The 26,984-nt window shown below is 43.2% G+C and overlaps 1 protein-coding gene across 2 annotated transcripts in view; it reads left to right on the top strand.

The window, feature by feature from the left end:
- The window catches only part of COL5A3 (collagen type V alpha 3 chain), a 348,363-nt gene that overhangs the window by 289,384 nt on the left and 31,995 nt on the right, over positions 1–26,984 (top strand). For both annotated transcript variants that reach the window (XM_088479876.1, XM_088479875.1), the window contains 21 exons: positions 3,726–3,779; positions 4,075–4,128; positions 5,140–5,193; positions 10,420–10,527; positions 11,371–11,460; positions 11,944–11,997; positions 12,282–12,389; positions 12,938–13,045; positions 13,171–13,224; positions 17,963–18,016; positions 18,337–18,444; positions 18,605–18,658; positions 18,744–18,797; positions 18,877–18,930; positions 23,499–23,552; positions 24,247–24,354; positions 24,755–24,808; positions 24,906–24,959; positions 26,187–26,240; positions 26,327–26,380; positions 26,466–26,573. In XM_088479876.1, the coding sequence (XP_088336002.1) occupies positions 3,726–3,779; positions 4,075–4,128; positions 5,140–5,193; positions 10,420–10,527; positions 11,371–11,460; positions 11,944–11,997; positions 12,282–12,389; positions 12,938–13,045; positions 13,171–13,224; positions 17,963–18,016; positions 18,337–18,444; positions 18,605–18,658; positions 18,744–18,797; positions 18,877–18,930; positions 23,499–23,552; positions 24,247–24,354; positions 24,755–24,808; positions 24,906–24,959; positions 26,187–26,240; positions 26,327–26,380; positions 26,466–26,573 (1,494 nt within the window). The remainder of the gene's footprint in view (positions 1–3,725; positions 3,780–4,074; positions 4,129–5,139; positions 5,194–10,419; positions 10,528–11,370; positions 11,461–11,943; positions 11,998–12,281; positions 12,390–12,937; positions 13,046–13,170; positions 13,225–17,962; positions 18,017–18,336; positions 18,445–18,604; positions 18,659–18,743; positions 18,798–18,876; positions 18,931–23,498; positions 23,553–24,246; positions 24,355–24,754; positions 24,809–24,905; positions 24,960–26,186; positions 26,241–26,326; positions 26,381–26,465; positions 26,574–26,984) is intronic.

Here is a 26,984-nt window from a genome sequence, read left to right as displayed (position 1 = left end):
ATCAGCAAGTGGACTGTGGGTGCTCCTTTCAGCACTTGCAGGGGGCGTGCAAATGGTGGAAAGAGCCACCTCTTCCCGTCCAGTGCTGGGAAGGTCAGGCATCGCAACCACCACCACACTTGGACTCTCCTTGGGGATTTGTGATATCTTCTTAGAAAGCACAGTTCTTCGCTGTGCTTTTGCCAGCTTAACTCTTTTGATTTTTTTAGTGGGAGGAGGGCTTCCATCGTCATGTGAAGCTGAACCACTAGTCATGAACATACTAGGGATCGACCTTAGCCGTTCCTTGCCACTCCGTGTCGTAAATGGCATATTGGCAAGTTTACGTTTCTCTTCAGCTGATTTAAATGTTTTCTTCAAGGTCATTTTCCTGAACTTTGTCATTTGGGATTGTATGTGCCCTCTATTATGACATTGGGCATCGGCCTTGGCAGACGACGTTGATGGCATGTTATCGTCTATGTCATGACTAGTGGCAGCAGCTTCAGCACTAGGAGGAAGTGGTTCTTGATCTTTCTCTATTTTATTTTTATCGGAGAAAGTTTGGTCCTCCATTTATGTTATATCGATTTGATATATACGTGCGGCTAAGGCGCACACAAACACAGAAAATATTTTTTTATTTTTGCTGGAGAGTAGTGCACTTTGTGGGTTACACCAGCCTTTAAGAAATGAGCCAGCCGGCTCTTTACTTATGGGACACAGGCGCACGCTTGGCGCTGCTCCTTTGTTGATGCACGTGCGGCTACTGCGCACACAATTCACAAACACAGAAAAATTTTTTTTGGGGGGTTTGGACTGGAGTGTACTTTCGGGGGTTACAGCACCCTTTAACGGTCAAGCCAGCCGGCCCTTTACTTATGACACAGGCGCCCGCTTGGCACTACTTTGTTGATGCACGTGCGGCTACTGCGCACACAATTCACAAACACAGAAAATAATTTTTTTTTTGGTTTGGACTGGAGTGTACTTTCGGGGGTTACAGCACCCTTTAACGGTCAAGCCAGCCGGCCCTTTACTTATGACACAGGCGCACGCTTGGCACTACTTTGTTGATGCACGTGCGGCTACTGCGCACACAATTCACAAACACAGAAAATAATTTTTTTTTTGGTTTGGACTGGAGTGTACTTTCGGGGGTTACAGCACCCTTTAACGGTCAAGCCAGCCGGCCCTTTACTTATGACACAGGCGCCCGCTTGGCACTACTTTGTTGATGCACGTGCGGCTACTGCGCACACAATTCACAAACACAGAAAATAATTTTTTTTTTGGTTTGGACTGGAGTGTACTTTTGGGGGTTACAGCACCCTTTAACGGTCAAGCCAGCCGGCCCTTTACTTATGACACAGGCGCACGCTTGGCACTACTTTGTTGATGCACGTGCTGCTACTGCGCACACAATTCACAAACACAGAAAATAATTTTTCTTTTGGTTTGGACTGGAGTGTACTTTCGGGGGTTACAGCACCCTTTAACGGTCAAGCCAGCCGGCCCTTTACTTATGACACAGGCGCACGCTTGGCACTACTTTGTTGATGCACGTGCGGTTACTGCGCACACAATTCACAAACACAGAAAATAATTTTTTTTTTGGTTTGGACCGGAGTGTACTTTCGGGGGTTACAGCACCCTTTAACGGTCAAGCCAGCCGGCCCTTTACTTATGACACAGGCGCCCGCTTGGCACTACTTTGTTGATGCACGTGCGGCTACTGCGCACACAATTCACAAACACAGAAAATATATTATTTTTTTAGCACTTGGGGGGAGCACCCCTGATGGACAGAGCACCCCCTGGACAACACTACAGCTCCCCTTTAGGACTGGGACACTGCACAGGACTTTGGAGTGGACACAGCCCCTATGGAGAACTGACTGCACAACACAGTCCAGCCAGCCCCTATGGACTTTGAAGTAGTGGACACAGCCCCTATTAACAACAGCAGCACAGCACAACACAGCCAGCCCCTATGGACTTTGAAGTAGTGGACAACAGCAGCACTACACTACACTACACTACACAGCCCTAACTCCCACCCTCCCTCTTCACTGTCCACAGCCGAGTGAGAAAATGGCGCCGACGCGGGTACCTTATATAGGATCCAAAACCCGCGAGACTCGGAAGGCGGGATGATGACGTTTTGCCTGGATTTCAGATCCGAGTCAGGCGGGAAAAGTCGAGCCTGACTCGGATCGGGGGGGCTCGGGGGGGTTCGGATTTCAGAAATCCGAACCCGCTCACCCCTAATATATATATATATATATATACACACACTAATGTTTATTAGCGAGGTATTATTATACATGAATAGAGACATATGTGTTAGCAGCCAGTCTCATTAATTAGGGGGCCCCTTAAACATTTACAGCCTGCGCCGCCCCTATGTGGGACACAAGAAAAGCTATTACTGCAAGACGTTACAAAACTGTGGCTTATGGGGCCTATGTTTTAACTCACCAGTTGCTTCTTTTACCCACTCCAGTCTTCTATAGAATGATTGCTCTAACTTTACTTTAAATAATTAGATGTTGAGAAACAACATTTTGAAACTCACCTACAGTATCAAGGAGAGGCGGCACAAGGATCAAAATTTGTCAAGTGGCCCATAATGTTCACAGGCACTAATTTCCTTCAGACATGATGATAGTTGTTGGCAAACGGAAACGAGTGACTGCGACAATGCTGGATCCTACATGTGAAAGCGGCTGCAAAAATAGCATTTCTAAACATCTAATAGAGTCTCTACTCTCACATCAGTAGCACTACAACAATATATGAAACAGCAACAACTCGCACTTGAGAAGTGATACAGGCTAAAACAGATTACCACCCAACAGGGGCTAAACAGCCTATAGAAAGTAGGTAGGAATCCTATAACAGCATTGTGCCATGTTACCGCTGCTGTCCGGGGTGCGGTAAGCTACAGAACGTGCACTTATCGTGGTTTTTTCCTTATAGCCTCTGTAGCTGTGAGTTAAGTGCACCCAATGAGGCTTAGCATGTGGGGTAATTACCTATCTTTGCGCACTTAGCTCGGGAGCTATGGGTTAGCACGTGTTAACCACGTGGAAATTGGCAAGTAATTAAATAGATCTGGGCGTAAAACCTGGGAGCTGCAGCCTCATGGTACGTACCGCGGCTAATTGAATCTGCTCCATTAAGTTAAATATAAAATGTGTCTGTAAAGGTAGATGTCTGATGCTGTATCTTGGTACATGTACAACTTTAAATCCAGTGTATAGAGACATCTTGCACAAACATGTGGGTATCACCATCAATACCAACTGGAATAGTTGCACTAGGCACAACATGATACACCACAAGGTGCGTCTTGAATATACGTGTAAATCGAAATAGGATACACCTGTACTACACTTACACCTCAACAGCCCAACTGACCGCTCCCAGCATGGAACTCTCAACTCAAAATACAGGTGCAGGTTGTGTGTATGCCCAGTGTGACACATTTTACACATCCCATTTTTATGAGGCGCAAATGGACTTATGTGAACTCTAAATCAGGCCAATGGGACATGAACCTCAGCCAAGGGGTTTCCAGAGGTAAACTTGCAGAAATTCAATTACAAATGAGATTTCACATGAGAGATATATCACTAATATGTCCTCTCCTTCTCTCCACTGTATAAGATTTGCTTCTGACGATTTATTTATATATTTATTGTTTTTGTTAACGTTTTTCATTATTATTATTTTATTACCAGGGACCAATGGGGCCTATCGGACCAGCCGGCTTTGCAGGACCTAAAGGACCGAATGTAAGTGGAGACTATATTAAACCTAGACTACAATAGTACCTGGCAGTTACTGCATGTAACCAATATGGGCTCACTTCCTTAGTTTACTCTCACTATGAATCATCATTATCAGTCTACATATACTCGGTGTAACTGTACAGCATGGTGCTATCAAAACCTAGCCCCACTGTGCTGTGGTACCATAGTCTGTTCTATGGCTCTTCTGATTCTTTATATAATGTTACTAGGAGTTAGGTAGCGGCCATTACAGTTTTACACCCATACAAGTGATGTGACGTCTGTGTTTCCTCATCAGGGTCCTTCTGGGAAAGACGGATTACCTGGACACGCCGGCCAGCGAGGAGAGCCAGTAGGTTCAATCATTTGTTTCCCATGTGAAATCTTCTGTAGTGATTGATTTAAAGGAACGATCCGTTTTAGGTTTTTAAAGATAAGATATTTGGAAAAGTAGCATGAATTGCCTAATCCTTTTAACATAGTTACAAATAATAATAATAATGTCTATAATCCATGTATGTAATGGCTTTACTGGAGACGTTGTTTATATTTCAATTGGTGGCTCACCTATCTTACACATTGACGATTTTTATCTTACATTATTATTGTTATGACATTATATTATTATTATTATTAGTAGTAGTATTACATTATTAGTATTTGCGAATACACCAGCACATACCTCATTACTGTGCATTAAGGGGATCATGTAACACACAAATGGAACAATAGATGGATGAACTTGCAAACTAACACTGAGTAAAAGTGCTACAATATTCCAGCTGATATTGGGCACTTGGTTTGATGTTGCAGCTTTTCTGGCCCCAAGACAACATCAATGCCTGATGATATTCCAATAAATGGTAAATTGGATCATTAGCAGACATATTGGCAATCATGTTCGGAAGATGACCATAAAGGACCAAATGGTCAGATGTAGTTCAGATTGGTCGCCTATACTGTATGTGTAGAAACATTGGAAAGCCACATGGCAGGATGGGCCCGGGTCTGGCAAGTGTAAGAGGTATAGGAAATCCACTATACAGGAGGTAGGTGGAAAACAAGTATGGCAGCTGCTTTGGGGAAGATGGGGGTGGCTAACGTTAGGGAAAGTTGTTGTACAAATAGTGAATATGGAGGAGAGGGATGTCTGGGATAAACTATGCTCTGCTTGGTCCGTTTCACCTCCCAGTGCAGTAACTGTGTTATATTGGGTTCTCCTTGTGAGCGCTCAAGTTTAACATTATGATCCTTGTCCTAAGGCAGCCCCATCCCCGGGGATTTCTATATAAGCATGTAGCAGTGTGGATCACATTTTGTCTACTCTTCATATCAACATTCTGTGTTATATTTTACTTAACAGGGTTTTCAAGGCAAAACAGGTCTTCCGGGGCCAGCTGGAGTTGTGGGACCACAGGTATGTCAGCTATTTAAAGAAAATAATTGAATGTTACTTAGATAGTATTCCGAGAGTACAGATAATCTGTGATGACACATTACTATATTGCCATGAATCCTTCAGTCTAATGTTACAGCAAATGCTGGTTATTATTATAGATGTGCGATACCTGCTGGTAGGAATGTATACTTCACCTACGCAAATGTATTAGAGCACCCACATTTTCCCAGTTTTTATTGAAATTTAAGCAAATCAAGCCCAGTGAATAACCTGAAACGATACAAAGGTAAGCAGCAAACTGCTAGAGCTTAGAAAATAAGTTTAGGTTGGCAAAATCTGAATAATAATGTTAATTTCAGAGTTATAAAGAAAAGTGGTGGGTTAGGAATTTACAGCTCTGCCGCAGCAATGAGAACCAGGATTACCCGAGCCATGAAGAACCGCCAGTGGCCTAGTGACAGCTGAAAAAAAGTCTTATGGACCATGTGTCTTATGGGTCATCGAGTAGTCGAAAGGATGGTTCCTCGGTGTGCAAAGTTTTTTTTTTTATTTACTGAAGGCTTGCATTAATTAAAAAGGGGCAATGGTTTTTATAGCAAAACACAATTTTCAGATTAAAACATGAGGGATTACAAGACCCCCCCCCTTAGTAAATAAACCCCTGTGACACCAACAGTCAAACATGGAGGAGGAAGCGTCATGGTCAAGGGCTCTTTTGCTGGATTCCTATAGAGTAACTGGAACCCTGAACCAAAAGGTCTACCACAACATTTTGCAGCACCATGCAATACCCTCTAGTCTAAGCCTAGTTGGTCAAGGGTTCATCTTACAGAAAGATAATGACCCTAAACCTATGTACAATGCTATACCAAAGCTACCTTTGAGAAAAAAAACAAGACAGTAGGCTTCAATCAGAGCAACGATTCCAGACTTAAATCCCATGGAGCAGGTTTGAGATGACCTGGACAGAAGGATGGAAACAACCTGCATGTGTAACACATTTGTGGGAACTTCTATAACAGAATTGGAAGGAACTTCACAAACCATTGAGAAAATAATTCCACTGCTGTGATCGGTGGTTATACAGTATATTTATCTCTGAATTAAGTGAAATCTCTTCCTCAGCTGTTTGCTGAGAAATTCATTTTTCTTCTGACTAAACTGAGTTATAGAACTATCGGTAAGCATTGTTATTATTGTTATTGATTTATAAGGCCCATAGCAGGGCTGTAACTAGAGCTATGCAACATGGGCATAAGTCCAGGGTGCAAATCTAGTTGTGGCTCCGGGAATTCATATTTTTGTTTAGTTTGGTTACAATTCAGGGGTTGTCATGCTTCAATTTTCCTTCTTGCCCCAGGTGCAAGAAGGAAGTTATGGCTAGTTATGGCTTTGCCCAATAATGCTTCATAACAATAGAAAGCTTGAAATGTAGTGGGATCAGGGCAGATCTGAGACAAGAGTAATGAGTGAGCCGGATATCAGGACAGATGTGCAAGGGTGCACTAGTGTGAGTTTTATGGGTCAGTACTAGTATAGGTGAGAGTAGGACAGGCTCTAGTACAGATGTGCAAGGGTGTACTAGTGTGAGTTTTATAGGTGAGAGTAAGGGACGCTACAGTACAGATGTGCTAGAGTGCACTAGTGTGAGTTTGGGTCAGTTGTATTGGTGATAATGGGGCAGGCACTAGTACAGATGTGGGCTTTCATAGACATGTACAGATCTGGAGCTGGCACGTAGGGGATTTCACAGCACAATTAAAGTCTTCCTTACGGGAGTGAGAGGTGGGTTTACAAGGGCATGTGTGACCAGTGGCGTAATTATAGAGGGTGCAGGGGGTGCGCTTGCTATGGAGCCCGGCGGCTTAGGGGGCCCACCATCCCAGCAAGCGTCCCCCTGCACTCTCTGTAGCATGGCCAGCCAAGTTGCTGGTGCAACTGGAAGCGCTGGGCTCTGAAACGTTCAGAGACTAAAGACACCTGATCGCTTCAGTGGTCAGCATTCCCAGTGATGCAGTGCACGGGTGAAACCATGATGTCACCCACGTTGAGAGGAGTCTGCGTCTGCTGCTGGATCTAGTCAGATCCTGTCAGTGGCAGCGTCTACGCGGGGAGCTGACGGCATGGACTGGACCGTGAATAGAGGTAAGTACTGCACGGGGAGGGGGGCCACAGCATAATGGGCAGTACTAGGGGCATTACAGAGGGCACAGCATAAGGGGCACTACTAGGGGCATTACTGAGGGCACTGCATTAGGGGCACTACTGGGGGCACTGCATAAAAGGCACTGCATAAGGGGCTCTAATACAGGGGGGATTGCATAATGGGCACAACTACAGGGGGCATTGCATAATGGGCACAACTACAGGGGGTACTGCATATCGGGCACAACTACAGGAGGCATTGTATTATGGGCATAACTACAGGGGCACTGTATAGGTAGACCTATGGGGGCCCAGAGGAAAGTTTGCTATGGGGCCCCCATACCTCTGGTTACGCCCCTGTGTGTGAGAGTATTGTGAGATGAGGTTCGGATGTTTGAAGTGGTGTTGTAGAGGTCTTTCAAAGTAAAGAGCTCAATAATGAAGGACATGGGAAGCAAGTGTAGATATTTGCAGAGTGGTGTAACAAATGAATTACAGAGAAAAGGGAAGATAAGTTTTGCTGCAGCATTTAGGATGCATTGAAGACGGCTGTAGATGAGCTAGGAGGAGGTTGCAGTAGTCAAGATGGGAGATGAGGAAATAGATCAGATATTTGGTTACATCTTGGGTAATAAAAGTGCTTATTATAGCAATATTTCTGATTGGAGCCATGACTGGGAATGAAGATTAAAAAGCAGAGGGTGAAGTTAGTGTGACACAAGACAGTGGGCTGGGTAGATGGAGTAAACAGCGGTGTTGATGTTTAGGGAGATTCGAGGGAAGGTAGTGACACTTGAAGGAGGGAAAATGATAAACTCTTTGTTGAGAAGAGTAGAGATAAGCAGAGATCAGGAAAGCAGAAGTATCCTTTAGAATGTAAGCTCTTGTGAGCAGGGCCCTCTACTCTCTTGTGCTTCTCCTTACTTAATTTTCATCTACTTCTTACTCCCCACTAGGGCACCTAACACTTGGTTGCTTATGCTCTGTTGCTTATCTGGGTGTTATGGTCACCAATGTAGCAATGTATATTATACCTGTCCTTGTCCTGCATTGTATTTGTATTGTACTTTTAGTCACTTTTTTGGTGATGTACTATGTAAGGCGCTGCGGAACACTTGTGGCACCATATAAATAAACAATGATAATAATAATAAATAATAATATATTTGGATCTCATCAACATAGAGGTGATGCTGTGTAGTATAGAGAATAGTAGGTTAATATATAGCTGGCTAGTCACGCTAGTGAAAGGACATTACTATTCAGTCATGGATTATTCTGCTATAAAGACTGTGGGAATGTGTTGCCTCTCTCTGTGACATCATTTAGACCTATTTATCAATTATTATTATTTGCTGGAGATCCTTGAAAATACTCGTTTTTGGATGGACCGTGCAAATAATAAATATCCCCCAAATGTATGTAGCCGGGGACCACAGTCTCCTGTTTTCCTTCGCAAAAGCAGCCCCCATGGGTTTTTTTTTATGGAGGCTGCTTTATAGCTGAATTTACCAAGCTGCGGAATACAATCTGGAGGTTGGCCCCAGTAGCTAACGCCATATGCAGATGGCGTTAGCCCGTTGTAACCTATGGGCTACATTTCGCAAATAGTACTGGCCCTGTGCAGTAGTGCACACAGCTCTTGAAGAAGTAATGAAAGAATGGGGAATACAATCCCTTTACTACTTACACATCACAGGGACGGGCTCATTTCAGAGCACCTGTCCCTGCGAGTGCATATAAAAACATTCAGACTAATCATAATTTCTTTTTGCTGGTCAATAGGGTCACATATGGCCACTAAGATGGCCCCCACTGATCATAGAATGTTTATACGTGATGAAGTAGAATACATATGTTTTTTTTTTGTAAAACACCAAGAACTGTATTTGATGAAACATTTCAGTCATAAAAATTACTTTTTTTCCAGGCTGCAAAACTATAGTTTTTATGTTAGTAATATAATTATATGAAAGGTAATATGTTATATACATATTACATACTAGCTATTGGCCGTGGCTTCCCCCATGAAGAAATGGCTACTGCCAACACTTTTTTTTATGTGAGGTGTTATAGTTGTATTGCAAAGGGGCCCTGTCGTGGGAGTGGCCAACGTCACCAACAGTGATATACAGACTGGTGGCAGCATCACCTTCACCCACCACTCACACCAATATCACTGTGTGCCCTGTGCACAGACTGCTATGTAGCCTATCCAATTCACCCACCACTCACACCAATGTCACTGTGTGCCCTGTGCACAGACTGCTATGTAGCCTATCCTATTCACCCACTACTCACACCAATGTCACTGTGTGCCCTGTGCACAGACTGCTATGTAGCCTTTCCTATTCACCCACCACTCACACCTATGTCACTGTGTGCTCTGTGCACAGACTGCTATGTAGCCTATCATATTCACCTATCACTCACACCTGTCACTGTGTGCCCTGTGCACAGACTGCTATGTAGCCTATCCAATTCACCCACCACTCACACCTATGTCACTGTGTGCCCTGTGCACAGACTGCTATGTAGCCTATCCAATTCACCCACCACTCACACCTATGTCACTGTGTGCCCTGTGCACAGGCTGCTATGTAGCCTATCCTATTCACCCACCACTCACACCAATGTCACTGTGTGCCCTGTGCACAGACTGTTATGTAGCCTTTCCTATTCACCCACCACTCACACCAATGTCACGGTGTGCCCTGTGCACAGACTGCTATGTAGCCTATCCTATTCAAGTGAATCTGGGCAAAAACCTCTCCCCCACCCCTTACTGGGCAAGGCGCATGGTACCACACCTATCTCTTGCATTGATGAGGTCAATAAATTTTGTTTTTGTTATTGCTCAGCTTTACCTCGACGGATCAAGGTCAAACAAATTGCAGGTTATTATTTCTAGGAGTTTCCGCTACAAAATGGTGCAGTTTTCAGGAAATCTGTTTTTTTTGTGCCAACTAGGAACAAACAGACAGGTCAATGTTCTTATTATATTAGTATAGATGTCATATACAAATTCCATAATCAACAAATAAAAGGATTTACATTTTTTTTGTCTGGCCTGACATTTCATGTTTTTACTATGTAAAGGGCAATTCTGGGGAAACAGGCCCCATGGGAGAGCGAGGTCATCCAGGATCACCGGGATCGCCAGGGGAACACGGATTGCCCGGGGCAGCTGGGCGAGAAGGTGCTAAGGTATGATCCAAAGTGGGAACCAGGAGAGTTTCTGGAGTATAGATTGCTTTGCTAAACTTACATGGAAGCTTGGTGTAGTAGGCATTAGGTCTTCTTGGATTTCCACTCCAACCAGGGACAGATTTAGGGCCACATGGGGCTGGGGCTGACAATATTAAAGGGCCTATACTGAGAAGGGGAGGAGGTGTGGTCAGTGCTGTGTGGGTGTGACCAGTGCTGTGTGGGTGTAACCAGTGCCATGTGGGCATGTATACCCCTACACTATCAGCCCCAATGTCTCCATAAATACATAAATATAGAATAATTGCATAATTTTGTAAGAAAACTAGAAATGCAATTTTAATACTTGTGTCCAGGCAGCTGGTCATCATCATGCTGCTATGATGACGGGCCTATTTTTATGTGGAGGCCTGGAGCTGTAATTTCATCTGCACCATTGTTTATCTGGCTTTGATTGCAACTTTAAGGTCGCCCCAGGAACCACTTAATTTTCAGGTTCCTACAAGCTGTGAAGACTCTGAATTAATTCAATTGGTTATCAAAAGTGACAGTGGCTTCAAACACAGATCTGTTCTGGTACCACCTGTGCGTGCAGGACACATAACATGTGGGGGTTCCAACAGATAAGATTGGAGATCCAAGATAGTAGACCTTACCTGTATCCTGTCCAGGGAATGCTTCTGTTGAGAAGTTGTACTTGACAAGAGTTCTTTAAACTATGACCTTTTTTGGTACACCCTATTTCCATGTTTATAATATTTGTCATTTCATTTTTGTTCTACCTTTTTGAACTACTTTAATATCACAGATGTTAATTGTAGCAAATGTTAATTTTCACTACAGGGTGATCCTGGTCCTTCCGGCATTCCCGGTAAAGCCGGACCTCAGGGTTTACGAGGATTTCCAGGAGCTCGGGGCATTGGCGGGGAAGCGGTAAGACCCATTTTCCAGCTTTTCGTCGTTAGCATGCAGTGAGCACCAGTTACACATTACACTTCCTATTATGGAGGAAAGCACAAGATTCCAGCTCAGTGTTTAGTGTGTGGTAACATAAAGTACACGTAACAAACCTTGGATACCTGCCGAAATTAAGTCACATACAGTTTAGGAATAGCTATACTAATTAGGAGATACCCCCTCATCAGAGCTTCTATAGCATGATGTACAGTAGGAACGTGATTCTCAATGTTTACGTACTGCAGTCATAACCCAGTTGAACATTAGGTAATATGACATTTATCTTACTTGAGTGCTGTAGACTTGACTTCTTACCTCATAGCTTATTACCCGTTCATATCACTTATCATTGCTTAACCATTGGAATAAAGGGATACCCATTCCGGAATAAATATGAGTCCTATTGTGAACCAGTAACAACATATATTATAAGTAATACTGATTCTCTGTTCACTTTAGGGTCCTGCTGGTTTGAAAGGAGGAGAAGGTCCAGTTGGCTTGCCAGGTTCTACGGTATGTATCCCCAGAATACTATTGTGGGCTATACAGTAATTCAATAATTGCTGTAATACCTCTTATTACTCTGGGCATTTTCTTCTGCCTATAACTCTACAAAAGAGCCCTCTAGACCACTCCCAGTGTTGCCTTGGCTCCTTCTTCATGTTGCCTCTGTTGCCTTTTATGCAGCTTGTCATTTATCCTATGCCAGTCACCCAAACTGTATATCCACTTCCTGTGTATTTATCCATGGTTCTCTCTACATCCTCTTTACAATCTCACCTTGATGCTGTTCACAGGGGCCACCAGGAGAGAGGGGTCCTTCTGGAGCAGCTGGTGGAATTGGCCTTCCAGGACGTCCTGGCGCACAGGGACCCCCAGGGCCAAGTGGCGAGAAGGGGAATCCAGTAAGTAATAGAATAACAAGATGAAATGACAGACATATCACCAGATTGATTCTAAATAGCAAGAGAGAAAAACATTGATGGATTTATACAGTACCATGCATGACATGAACTTAGTACTTGTGTACTGCTGTCTGCAACCTGTACCTGTACATGGCTTCAGTTTTCTCACTCTCTTTAGAAGGTTAAAGCCATTTATTTATTAAAAGTTATAGGATGGTATATTTAAGATAATAAATGGAGGGAGGGTAATCTCTTTAGGCATTTCAATTACCAGAACAGTGAGTTTTGCTAAGCATTAGTTCAGAACAGTGTAACATTTGGTTTATTAGTTCAATAGCTACTGCTGACCCTGGAGTTCAATACTGAACATTTCATTCACATTGGTTTACCCTTGAAAATTACATTTATCTGTATTCGTAGTCACTTTAATTTGCCTTTTCAGATTTGCATCCAGCAATCTCTCTATCTGGTCCCTGTTCCCTTCCCTGTATAATGTTCTCTTTATACCAGTGAAGAACATCTGTCTAACCTTCCGTATGATTACACAGGGTGAGAAAGGACCTGTGGGAGGAGCTGGCCAAGATGGCGCTCAGGGAAGCATCGGACTGCCTGGACCTGCCGGCCCCCCAGGGCCAGCCGGGGATGATGGAGATAAGGTATGTTTGATATGACCAGACTGGAGATACAAAGTTACAGGACAGCAACTGTCTGCATCACTTCTATAAGAACATGTTTTATACACAATTGCTACCTCTACTAATTATTGTTTGTTTCTTCTTAGGGAGAAGTTGGTGGGCCTGGACAGAAAGGAAGCAAAGGAGACAAGGGAGAATCCGTAAGTATATATGTACATATTGCCCTTACCAAATCTAGTAATAAATGTATATGACATATGTGGCCTCCTAAGTGTGATATCAGAGCAATGTGAGAGATGGGAGAGGCAGAAGAGAAGAGACATGGGAGAGGCTACAGATGGAAGATGTGGGAAAGGCTTACTAATGGGAGACATGGGAGAGGCTTACTGATGGGAGACATGAGAGAAGTTATAGATGGAAGACATGAGAGAGGCTTACTGATGGGAGAGGCTTATTGATGGGAGACATGGGAGAGGCTTACTGATGGGAGACATGAGAAAGGTTATAGATGGAAGTCATGAGAGAGGCTTACTGATGGGATACATGGCAGAGGCTACAGATGGAAGATGTGGGAGAGGCTTACTGATGGGAGACATGGTAGAGGCTTACTAATGGGAGACATGGAAGAGGCTTACTGATGGGAGACATGAGAGAGGTTATAGATGGAAGACATGAGAGAGGCTTACTGATGGGAGAGGCTTATTGATGGGAGACATGGGAGAGGCTTACTGATGGGAGACATGAGAGAGGTTATAGATGGAAGACATGAGAGAGGCTTACTGATGGGAGACATGGGAGAGGCTTACTGATAGGAGACATGGCAGAGGCTACAGATGGAAGACGTGGAAGAGGCTTACTGATGCGAGACATGGTAGAGGCTTACTGATGGGAGACATGGTAGAGGCTTACTAATGGGAGACATGGGAGAGGCTTACTGATGGGAGACATGAGAGAGGTTATAGATGGAAGACATGAGAGAGGCTTACTGATGGGAGACATGAGAGAGGCTTACTGATGGGAGACAAGGGAGAGGTTTACTGATTGGATACATGGCAGAGGCTACAGATGGAAGACGTGGAAGAGGCTTACTGATGGGAGACATGGTAGAGGCTTACTAATGGGAGACATGGAAGAGGCTTACTGATGAGAGACATGAGAGAGGTTATAGATGGAAGACATGGGAGAGGTTTACTGATGGGATACATGGCAGAGGCTACAGATGGAAGCTGTGGGAGAGGCTTACTGATGGGAGACATGGGAGAGGCTTACCGATGGGATACATGGCAGAGGCTACAGATGGAAGCTGTGGGAGAGGCTTACTGATGGGAGACATGAGAGAGGTTATAGATGGAAGACATGAGAGAGGCTTACTGATGGTAGACATGGTAGAGGCTTACTAATGGGAGACATGGAAGAGGCTTACTGATGAGAGACATGAGAGAGGTTATAGATGGAAGACATGGGAGAGGCTTACTGATGGGATACATGGCAGAGGCTACAGATGGAAGCTGTGGGAGAGGCTTACTGATGGGAGACATGGGAGAGGCTTACCGATGGGATACATGGCAGAGGCTACAGATGGAAGCTGTGGGAGAGGCTTACTGATGGGAGACATGGTAGAGGCTTACTAATGGGAGACATGGGAGAGGCTTACTGATGGGAGACATGAGAGAGGTTATAGATGGAAGACATGAGAGAGGCTTACTGATGGGAGACATGAGAGAGGCTTACTGATGGGAGACATGGGAGAGGCTTACTGATAGGATGCATGGCAGAGGCTACAGATGGAAGACGTGGAAGAGGCTTACTGATGGGAGACATGGTAGAGGCTTACTGATGGGAGACATGGAAGAGGCTTACTAATGGGAGACATGGGAGAGGCTTACTGATGGGAGACATGAGAGAGGTTATAGATGGAAGACATGAGAGAGGCTTACTGATGGGAGACATGAGAGAGGCTTACTGATGGGAGACATGGGAGAGGTTTACTGATTGGATACATGGCAGAGGCAACAGATGGAAGACGTGGAAGAGGCTTACTGATGGGAGACATGGTAGAGGCTTACTAATGGGAGACATGGAAGAGGCTTACTGATGAGAGACATGAGAGAGGTTATAGATGGAAGACATGGGAGAGGCTTACTGATGGGATACATGGCAGAGGCTACAGATGGAAGCTATGGGAGAGGCTTACTGATGGGAGACATGGGAGAGGCTTACCGATGGGATACATGGCAGAGGCTACAGATGGAAGACGTGGAAGAGGCTTACTGATGGGAGACATGGTAGAGGCTTACTGATGGGAGACATGGTAGAGGCTTACTAATGGGAGACATGGGAGAGGCTTGCTGATGGGAGACATGAGAGAGGTTATAGATGGAAGAAATGAGAGAGGCTTACTGATGGGAGACATGAGAGAGGCTTACTGATGGGACACATGGGAGAGGTTTACTGATTGGATACATGGCAGAGGCTACAGATGGAAGACGTGGAAGAGGCTTACTGATGGGAGACATGGTAGAGGCTTACTAATGGGAGACATGGGAGAGGCTTACTGATAGGATACATGGCAGAGGCTACAGATGGAAGACGTGGAAGAGGCTTACTGATGGGAGACATGGTAGAGGCTTACTGATGGGAGACATGGTAGAGGCTTACTAATGGGAGACATGGGAGAGGCTTACTGATGGGAGACATGAGAGAGGTTATAGATGGAAGACATGAGAGAGGCTTACTGATGGGAGACATGAGAGAGGCTTACTGATGGGAAACATGGGAGAGGTTTACTGATTGGATACATGGCAGAGGCTACAGATGGAAAACGTGGAAGAGGCTTACTGATGGGAGACATGGTAGAGGCTTACTAATGGGAGACATGGAAGAGGCTTACTGATGAGAGACATTAGAGAGGTTATAGATGGAAGACATGGGAGAGGCTTACTGATGGGATACATGGCAGAGGCTACAGATGGAAGCTATGGGAGAGGCTTACTGATGGGAGACATGGGAGAGGCTTACCGATGGGATACATGGCAGAGGCTACAGATGGAAGACGTGGAAGAGGCTTACTGATGGGAGACATGGAAGAGGCTTACTGATGGGAGACATGGTAGAGGCTTACTAATGGGAGACATGGGAGAGGCTTACTGATGGGAGACATGAGAGAGGTTATAGATGGAAGACATGAGAGAGGCTTACTGATGGGAGACATGAGAGAGGCTTACTGATGGGAAACATGGGAGAGGTTTACTGATTGGATACATGGCAGAGGCTACAGATGGAAGACGTGGAAGAGGCTTACTGATGGGAGACATGGTAGAGGCTTACTAATGGGAGACATGGAAGAGGCTTACTGATGAGAGACATGAGAGAGGTTATAGATGGAAGACATGAGAGAGGCTTACTGATGGGATACATGGCAGAGGCTACAGATGGAAGCTGTGGGAGAGGCTTACTGATAGGAGACATGGGACAGGCTTACTGATGGGATACATGGCAGAGGCTACAGATGGAAGCTGTGGGAGAGGCTTACTGATGGGAGACATGGTAGAGGCTTACTAATGGGAGACATGGGAGAGGCTTACTGATGGGAGACATGAGAGAGGTTATAGATGGAAGACATGAGAGAGGCTTACTGATGGGAGACATGAGAGAGGCTTACTGATGGGAGACATGGGAGAGGCTTACTGATAGGATACATGGCAGAGGCTACAGATGGAAGACGTGGAAGAGGCTTACTGATGGGAGACATGGTAGAGGCTTACTGATGGGAGACATGGTAGAGGCTTACTAATGGGAGACATGGGAGAGGCTTACTGATGGGAGACATGAGAGAGGTTATAGATGGAAGACATGAGAGAGCCTTACTGATGGGAGACATGAGAGAGGCTTACTGATGGGAGACATGGGAGAGGTTTACTGATTGGATACATGGCAGAGGCTACAGATGGAAGATGTGGAAGAGGCTTACTGATGGGAGACATGGTAGAGGCTTACTGATGGGAGACATGGAAGAGGCTTACTAATGGGAGACATGAGAGAGGTTATAGATGGAAGACATGAGAGAGACTTACTGATGGGAGACATGAGAGAGGTTATAGATGGAAGACATGAGAGAGGCTTACTGATGGGAGACATGAGAGAGGCTTACTGATGTCAGACATGGGAGAGGCTTACTGATTGGTTACATGGCAGAGGCTACAGATGGAAGACATGGAAGAGGCTTACTGATGGGAGACATGGTAGTGGCTTACTGATGGGAGACATGGGAGATGCTTACTGTTGAAAGACATGAGAGAGGTAGAAGATAAGCAACATGACAAAGACTGAAGATGAGAGACATGGGAGAAGATGCAGATTAGAAATATGGGAGAATCTATGATCTAAGACATGGGAGAGGCTGAAGATGAGAGACATGGGAGAGGCTCTGGATATGAGACACAGGAGAGGCTGAAGATTAGAGACATGGTAGAGGCTACACATGTGATACATGGGAGGGACTGAAGATAAGAGACTTGGGAGAGGCTACAGATGAGAGGCATGTGAGATGTTGAAGATGAGAAACATAGGAGGGGCTCAAAATAAGATACATTGGAGAGACTATGGATGAGAGACATGGTAGATCCTACAAATGAGAGTCATGGGGTAGGCTACAGATGAAAGATTTGAGAAGTGCTATGAATGGGAGACATGGGAAAGGCTGATGATGGAAGATATGGGAGAATTTGGATTGAATAGATGGGAGATGTTGCAGATGTGATACATGGGAAAACCTGTGAATTAGATACATAGAAAAGGATGCAGAAAGAAATGGGACAGATTGTCTAATGAAACCATAGGAGAGGCTGCAGAGGGCAAACAGTTAAGAGGAAGAAACTTTAATAAAGGTAATATTTTTATTGAAAGAAAACAAACTGTTTATTATATGCTCTCTTCAAGGGACCTCCAGGATCTACTGGGATCCAAGGACCAATAGGGCACCCTGGACAAGCAGTAAGTACTGTTTTGTTGGACACTCTGTCACCCTGCTTCCTTACCCTGTCTTTTAAAAAAGTAAAACCCTCCATTTACTGTTGGGCAGTCACTAACAGTCACTCCACGGAGAAGAACACCACCCTCACACCCACAGATACCACAGAAACCAGTCGTATAAGTACCATGAGACAGTTATCAAACTTCCACTTTGATAAGGACTCTGTTGAAGTGGTTGTGTCTCTGCATATTGCCTCATGTGATAAGAGCATCTGTCCTCATGAAAATGCTTCTCTCAAAGTGCTGAGATTGAAGATTTCATCGCTTATGGTTCTGCACAGGGCCAAGATGGAGAGCCTGGGCGTAGAGGGCAGTCTGGAATGCAAGGGCAAAAGGGAGACGACGGTCACCGAGGGATTCCTGGTGTAACTGGTCCAAGGGGGCTGCAGGTGAGTGACCCATTTCAATATTTGTCCTTTACTGAAATAGTACTCCTTTCAAATGGAGAGAAGGTCACTAAGGGTTCACAAGACAGGTTCTAGGTGTGAAAAAAGGACCAAGGTTTGTATTTCCCACCACTTTAACATTACAACACCTGTCTCTTTACAGGGTATGCCTGGACCTCCAGGAGAGAAGGGGGAGAGTGGATATGTTGGACCAATGGTATGTGCAATACTATACATAGACACAGAAAAAAGGATCCTTTTGACTAATAGAGCTTAACATAAATGTTATTTTCTCATTACAGGGTCCCCCTGGAACAGGAGGTCCTAGAGGTCCCATGGGTCCCAATGGTGGTGATGTAAGTGTATTTTCTTACTTTAGAGATAGAAACTAAGTGAAATTACACCAGGCCGACATCTTATGTTTTACTTTTTCAGGGCCCCCAAGGAAATCCAGGTGGTGTGGGGCAACCAGGAGCTGTGGGAGAAAAGGTTAGTTGCTGTTTAGCAAGAGGGAAATCTATTATTTGTGTAGAATAACTAAAAAATACTGCATATTACTGACAGTTTGAAAAATATACAGAACAATCTGTGAAATATGTAGGACACTGACATTAGTGCAAAGAGTGAGCTATAGAATGTGTAGGACACAATAATAACTGTACAGAGAAATCTATGCAATGTGTAGGACAATGAGAAGATTATGCAGAGTGAGCTATGCAATGTGTAGGGCAATGAGAAGAATGTACAGAGTGAGCTATGCAATATGTAGTATAATGAGAAGAATGTACAGAGTGAGCTATGCAATGTGTAGTACAATGAGAAGAATGTACAGAGTGAGATATGCAATGTGTAGGACAATGAGAAGATTATGGAGAGTGAGCTATGCAATGTGTAGGACAATGAGAAGAATGTACAAAGTGAGCTATGCAATGTGTAGGACAATGAGAAGATTGTGCAGAGTGAGCTATGCAATGTGTAGGACAATGAGAAGAATGTACAGAGTGAGCTATGCAATGTGTAGGACAATGAGAAGAATGTACAGAGTGAGCTATGCAATGTGTAGTACAATGAGAAGAATGTACAGAGTGAGCTATGCAATGTGTAGTACAATGAGAAGATTATGCAGAGTGAGCTATACAATGTGTAGGACAATGAGAAGAATGTACAGAGTGAGCTATGCAATGTGTAGGACAATGAGAAGAATGTACAAAGTGAGCTATGCAATGTGTAGGACAATGAGAAGAATGTACAAAGTGAGATATGCAATGTGTAGGACAATGAGAAGATTATGCAGAGTGAGCTATGCAATGTGTAGTACAATGAGAAGATTGTGCAGAGTGAGCTATGGATTGTGTAGGACACAATAATAAATGTACAGAGCAATCTATGAAATGTGTAAGACAATAAGAAGAATGTACAGAATGACATATACGGAATGTGTACGACAAAATGAAGATAAATAGTGAGATATGGAATGAGTAGGACAATATGAAGACTATACAGAGTGAACTATGGAATGTTTATGACAATATAAAGAATGCACAGGATGATCTTTGGAATGTGTAGGGCAATATAATGCAATCACAGAGTGAATTATGGAATGTATGGACAATGCAAAGAATGTACAACAGCGATCTATAGAATGTGTAGGACAATATAGTAAATGTATTGCGAAAGCTATGGAATGTGCAGTATATTGACAAAAATGTACAGAGCAATCTATGGAATGTGTAGAATAATATTAAGGATGTACAAATTGATCTATGGAATGTGTTGAACAATATAAAGAATGCACAGAATGATCTATGGAATGTGTAGGACAATATGAAGAAGGTACAGAGCGATCTATGGAATGTGTAGGACAATATGAAGAATGTACAACAGCAATCTATGGACTGTGTAGGATAATAGGATGCAATCACAGAGTGAATTATGGAATGTGTAGGACAATATGAAGAATGTACTGAGAGATTTATGGAATGTGTAGGACAATAATAAGAATGTACGGAGCGATCTATGGAATGTGTAGGACAATAATAAGAATGTACAGAGCGATCTATGCAACGTGTAGGACAATAATAAGAATGTACAGAGCCATCTATGGAATGTGTAGGACAATAATAAGAATGTACAGAGCGATCTATTGAATGTGTAGGACAATATGAAGAATGTACAGATCCATCTATGGAATGTGTAGGACAATAATAAGAATGTACAGAGCCATCTATGGAATGTGTAGGACAATAATAAGAATGTACAAAGCGATCTATTGAATGTGTAGGACAATGAGAAGATTATGCAGAGTGAGCTATGCAATGTGTAGGACAATGAGAAGAATGTACAAAGTGAGATATGCAATGTGTAGGACAATGAGAAGATTGTGCAGAGTGAGCTATGCAATGTGTAGTACAATGAGAAGATTGTGCAGAGTGAGCTATGGATTGTGTAGGACACAATAATAAATGTACAGAGCAATCTATGAAATGTGTAAGACAATAAGAAGAATGTACAGAATGACATATACGGAATGTGTACGACAAAATGAAGATAAATAGTGAGATATGGAATGAGTAGGACAATATGAAGACTATACAGAGTGAACTATGGAATGTTTATGACAATATAAAGAATGCACAGGATGATCTTTGGAATGTGTAGGGCAATATAATGCAATCACAGAGTGAATTATGGAATGTATGGACAATGCGAAGAATGTACAACAGCGATCTATAGAATGTGTAGGACAATATAGTAAATGTATTGCGAAAGCTATGGAATGTGCAGTATATTGACAAAAATGTACAGAGCAATCTATGGAATGTGTAGAATAATATTAAGGATGTACAAATTGATCTATGGAATGTGTTGAACAATATAAAGAATGCACAGAATGATCTATGGAATGTGTAGGACAATATGAAGAAGGTACAGAGCGATCTATGGAATGTGTAGGACAATATGAAGAATGTACAACAGCAATCTATGGAATGTGTAGGATAATAGAATGCAATCACAGAGTGAATTATGGAATGTGTAGGACAATATGAAGAATGTACTGAGAGATTTATGGAATGTGTAGGACAATAATAAGAATGTACGGAGCGATCTATGCAACGTGTAGGACAATAATAAGAATGTACAGAGCCATCTATGGAATGTGTAGGACAATAATAAGAATGTACAGAGCGATCTATGCAACGTGTAGGACAATAATAAGAATGTACAGAGCCATCTATGGAATGTGTAGGACAATAATAAGAATGTACAGAGCGATCTATTGAATGTGTGGGACAATATGAAGAATGTACAGATCCATCTATGGAATGTGTAGGACAATAATAAGAATGTACAGAGCCATCTATGGAATGTGTAGGACAATAATAAGAATGTACAAAGCGATCTATTGAATGTGTGGGACAATATTAAGAATGTACAGAGCGCTCTATGACATGTGTTGGACAATATGAAGAATGTACAAGAGCAATCTATGGAATGTGTAGGACAATAATAAGAATGTACAGAACGATCTATGGAATGTGTAGGACAATAATAAGAATGTACTGAGCGATCTATGGAATGTGTAGGACAATAATAAGAATGTACAGAGCCATCTATGGAATGTGTAGGACAATATGAAGAAAGTACAGAGCGATCTATGGAATGTGTTGGATAATATGAAGAATGTACAGAGCGCTCTATGGAATGTGTTGGACAATATGAAGAATGTACAAGAGCAATCTATGGAATGTGTAGGACAATGAGAATAAAGCACAAAAGTGATCTATAGAATGTGTAGGACAATGAGAAGAATGTACAGAAGATTCTATGGAATATGCTGGACAGTATGAAGAATTCATAGAACGACCTGTGGAATGAGAAGAAAGCACAAGAGCGATCTATAGAATGTGTAGCACAATGAGAAGAATGTACAGAACATTCTATGGAATATGCTGGACAGTATGAAGAATTCACAGAACGACCTATGGAATGCGTAGGACAATATAATGATGACAGAGGGCCTTATTCTCAGTCGCACGCAAAAGCAAATGCAGCAGTGTCTGTTGATGGTGGCCCATCTGTGAGTTTATGCTTCTTCCGATGCAAACTCCCTCCCTTGTGTACATCAGTGCGACCGAATGTGCAATGACTGAGACATCCACTTTTATCACCCGCGTACGCTGCAATACCAGTTGGTGTATCCTTATATGCTAACATCGATTGCACAATCGAAACTTGCACCAGTCCTATAGGAAGATGCAGTGTCTCCATCTGACCACAGCCTCCTATGCTTGCAGCTGTGGGTCTGTGAATGCATCCGCTTGCAGTGACACGCCACGTTGCTACCATAACACGTCCACCGAATAGACCATGTTTGTGCGCACAAGTAGCCACTGCCCAGAAATGCCCATCACTTTTCTGCCACTTTTCTGATACCATCTGTCCCACTCACAGCACAACCTTTGTGTGTACACTGTGTGTAACACATGCGCCATAGGGGTTTTCAGAAATGTTCATGTGACTTGGAATCAGGCCCAGCGAATTAATTATGGAATGTACATTCAATGGATACAACCATCCAAAATATGTAAGGCAATATGAAAAATGTGCCGGACAATCTAAGGAATGTATACAATGGTCTATGGAATCTTTCAAACAATGTAGTCAATAACCTGTAGAACCTGTAGAGCTATACACAGCATATACAACGAGCCTATGGAAAGCGTAGACCAATGTGAAGAATGTAGAGAATCCACTTTAATTGGTTAGACACATTCTCTAGCAGAGTGTATCTATTGTTACATGGACCTGAACACTCTTTACTTCTTGGGTGGATCGCATTTTAGTCCACCCCCGACTAGCGTATCTTCTGTTAATGTCAGCCATTTTGAAATCTCCAAGAAAAGACCACAAAGGTAAATTAATCCATCCAGTGGTATTCATAATGTCATCATGTATTGTGCTCATAATAGGAGGATCCAATTGCTTGAAACTATGAAATTAATTATTATATATCTTTCAAAATGATCTACTGAGTATCTCTTGTTTGGCTCTCACAGGGAGAAGCAGGGGAGGCTGGAGATCCAGGACAACCAGGAGAACCAGGTCCCCCGGTGAGTAGGTGGGAGAGAAATGATGAATGGACAGTATTATAGCATGTATCATAAATAATGGACAGACTTAAGCTGATTTTGATGTTTATATGTCTACACCCCACTATTCTTTAGGAATACACCACTGACCATCTACAACAGGGTCGATGATCATCACACTGATAAGTTGGTGCATTTAATAGAATAATTACAGATCATATAAACAATCACCCAGCCCATTCGTCAGTCTGCTTCTTACCACCACTGCAGCTGCCGGCATCATCCGTGCAACCAACCCACTCTTTGGTCGACCAACTTTTTATTTTAGCTTATGCATCACACAATCGCCAAGACCTTATCATCCACCCAGTCATCATTCGTTTGATTGCAGTACAGACATATGAACGTAACTACATATTTCATATAAGGAGACATTGCACAACTGTATGCTTTATAGTTTAGAAATGACTCTATAAAAGAGAATAATGGCACAAAATAAAATGGGACAGGAATTAAACTGAAAAATGCTGGCTTGTGTCTATCCTAGAATAACCTTAGTTTTATATCAAGAAGACCTTAGAAATGTATTTAAGTTATAATAATTATTTGTAGAAATTCAATCAAGATGAAGACGTACAGTATAAGATGAAGACATACAGTATAACTTTTGTTCGGCTATCTGCATCAAAATAATTAAATGTATCGACTCTTCTAGGGAAGCAAAGCTGATGTCGGTGAGAAGGGGGAATCTGGATCCTCTGGTGCAGCTGGTGCTCCTGGTAAAAAGGGACGCCCAGGAGAAGATGGACCCAAAGGAAACCCAGTGAGTTCCATAAGTCCACAAGAATGGGTGCAACCCATGTAGTACCCAATGGGACACTCTGTCAGAAACACAAAGGACATCATATGAGAACTCACCTCAACTGCTTGGGTTCCTCACTTCTTGGTTTCCGCCATATACCAGATACTTCTAATCCTATGTGGATCGTAGGTTAGGTATATATGTGGTGTCTAGACTAGTTACTGCTTCTACTGCTACTTATTACATATCGTGATGAGTCCTGGTTACAGCCATTATCACTAGAACATAAAATCTTTTGAAAGACCCTCACTCGTCAACATATTTGCTTGTTTAAAAGAAGCCATGATTTGGCACATCTATTACGTCTTGCTTCATGAACACTAATGTCTCTCTCATTAATGCATATATCTATTTATTTTAGGGACCTATTGGTTTTCCAGGAGATGCAGGACCACGAGGAGAGGCTGGTGTACCGGTAAGACTTTGCTGAAGTCACTGGACAATAGATTGGTGTATACTTGCTTTGTTCTGCTACATGTTTGGTGTAACAAGAATGTTGTTATATTACTCAGGGAGTTGATGGAATTCCTGGAGCAAAGGGGGATGGTGGAGAAAGTGGCAATCCTGTAAGTATATACACCAACATGCCAACATCACTTAGCACTAATGTACTAATGCTGGGTACACACTGGCCGATCAATTGATCGGCCAATATATCTGCTGGCCGTCAGCCTGTGTTTACAGACTATATGTCTGTGAACTGCGTCGTCCACAGACATATCACATTGGCTGTGCTGCACAGACGATGGACAGATATGCCTGCAGACATATATGTCCATCGACAAGTGTGTACAGGCGGCAGCCGTGGGGAGGGGGGCGGCCCCACCCCCGACCTGCCTCCCTGCCAGCGGGACCCGCGGCTACCATATAGATGATGGCCGTTCAGTGTGTATGAACGACCATCATCTAAAGATATATCTGCTGATCACCCGATCTGCAGATATATCTTTCAGTGTGTACCCACTTTAAGAGGCAGTTTGGAATAAGGAGCAGTCTCATTGGAGATAATGTCACATATTGTCTCTCACTGGTTGTAAAGGATAACATAGAGTCTAATTAAATTATTAGACCTCAGTGTCACTCAATGGAATACAGACTTGTTTATTTGAAGTCAGTTTCAGTTATTAGTTGGAACACGGTATCACTAAAGAGAAGACATAGGCATTCATAAAATGTTCATCATTAATCAGATTACAATACAATTAAGTGGAAGGTAAACTCCTTCATTAGATTACAGTGCCACTAATTGAAAGGCAGGCTCATTCATGAACATACAATTCCACTCATTAAGAGGCAGGCTCATTCATTAGTATACAATGCCACTACTTAGGAGGCAGGCCCATTCAGTAATATTCAATATCACTCCTTGGGAGGCAGGCTCATTCATTAGCATACAATTCCACTCATTGGAAGCAGGCTCATTCATTAGTATACAGTGCCACTCATTGGGAGGCAGGCTCATTCATTAGTATACAATGCCACTCCTTGGGAGGCAGGCTCATTCATTAGCATACAATTCCACTCATTGGAAGGCAGGCTCATTTGTTAGCATATAATGCCATTCACTGAAAGCTTTTCACACTTGCATACATTGTCACCCACTGGAAGTCAGACTTACTCCTTTAGTGGCGATGCCACCACTGGAAGATAATGTCACCATTGGTAGACAGGATTGCTCATTTAGTGGAAATCCCACTCACTGGAAGTTACTTATTGGAAGGCAGGCTCACCTGCAGGAAGACAAGCTTACTCAATGGGGGTAATGCTCTAATTTCATACTCTGTTTACTACAGGGACCTACTGGCCCTTCGGGAGAACCTGGACCAACTGGTCCACCTGGGAGAAGGGTGAGTCCTGGTACCTTTAGTTCTGTCTATAGATGTCTCTTTCTCTGTCAGAATGTACTGAATGTATATTAATCTAATTTTTTCAGGGGCAATTGGGACAAGCAGGGAAAGAAGGCCGGCAAGGTGAAAAGGGAGGAAAGGTATGATTGGGACTGCAGTGACATTTTAAAACACAAAGTAGCACCATTTTCTTTTTACAATTGCATATTCATTATGTTTTACTAGGGAGAGCCTGGAACTGAGGGATTCATAGGAAAGACAGGCCCAGTGGGGCCACAAGGATCACCTGGGAAACCTGGATCACAGGGTCTGAGGGGCATTCCAGGACCTGCTGTGAGTGACCATTGAGTTGTTAAGTTAACAGAACTACCTATAATGGTAATGTAGTGTTAAGCTCCCTGCACACAGATGTATGTGGCTTCATATGACTAGAGCTCTGAATGTTTCAAACTGAACATATTTAGCTGACACCACTTTGGATGAAATAGGCACATCCTGTGTAACTGCATGCTCCTCCGAACCTGGTCAACCCCCATGAGATTATGATCAGGACTGATGGTTGGTTGACGTTTACATGTGCAACAATTTGTGGACAATTTAGCCTATAATGATCTCATTTGCGTTCCCAGTCCCGACACGTATGGCCACCTTACATTGTGCAGGTAGCCTATCAATTCTCTTACAATCAGCGACATCACAAAGTGTGTCGGGCTTTAAAGCTGGCATAGATGAGATAACTGTAGA

This window comes from Taudactylus pleione, unplaced genomic scaffold (assembly GCF_031769625.1).
Source record: "Taudactylus pleione unplaced genomic scaffold, aTauple2 ptg000248l, whole genome shotgun sequence".
NCBI lineage: Eukaryota > Metazoa > Chordata > Amphibia > Anura > Myobatrachidae > Taudactylus > Taudactylus pleione.
The sequence above is the reverse complement of the archived record's forward strand: the minus strand, read 5'-3'. Positions and strand labels throughout refer to the sequence as shown.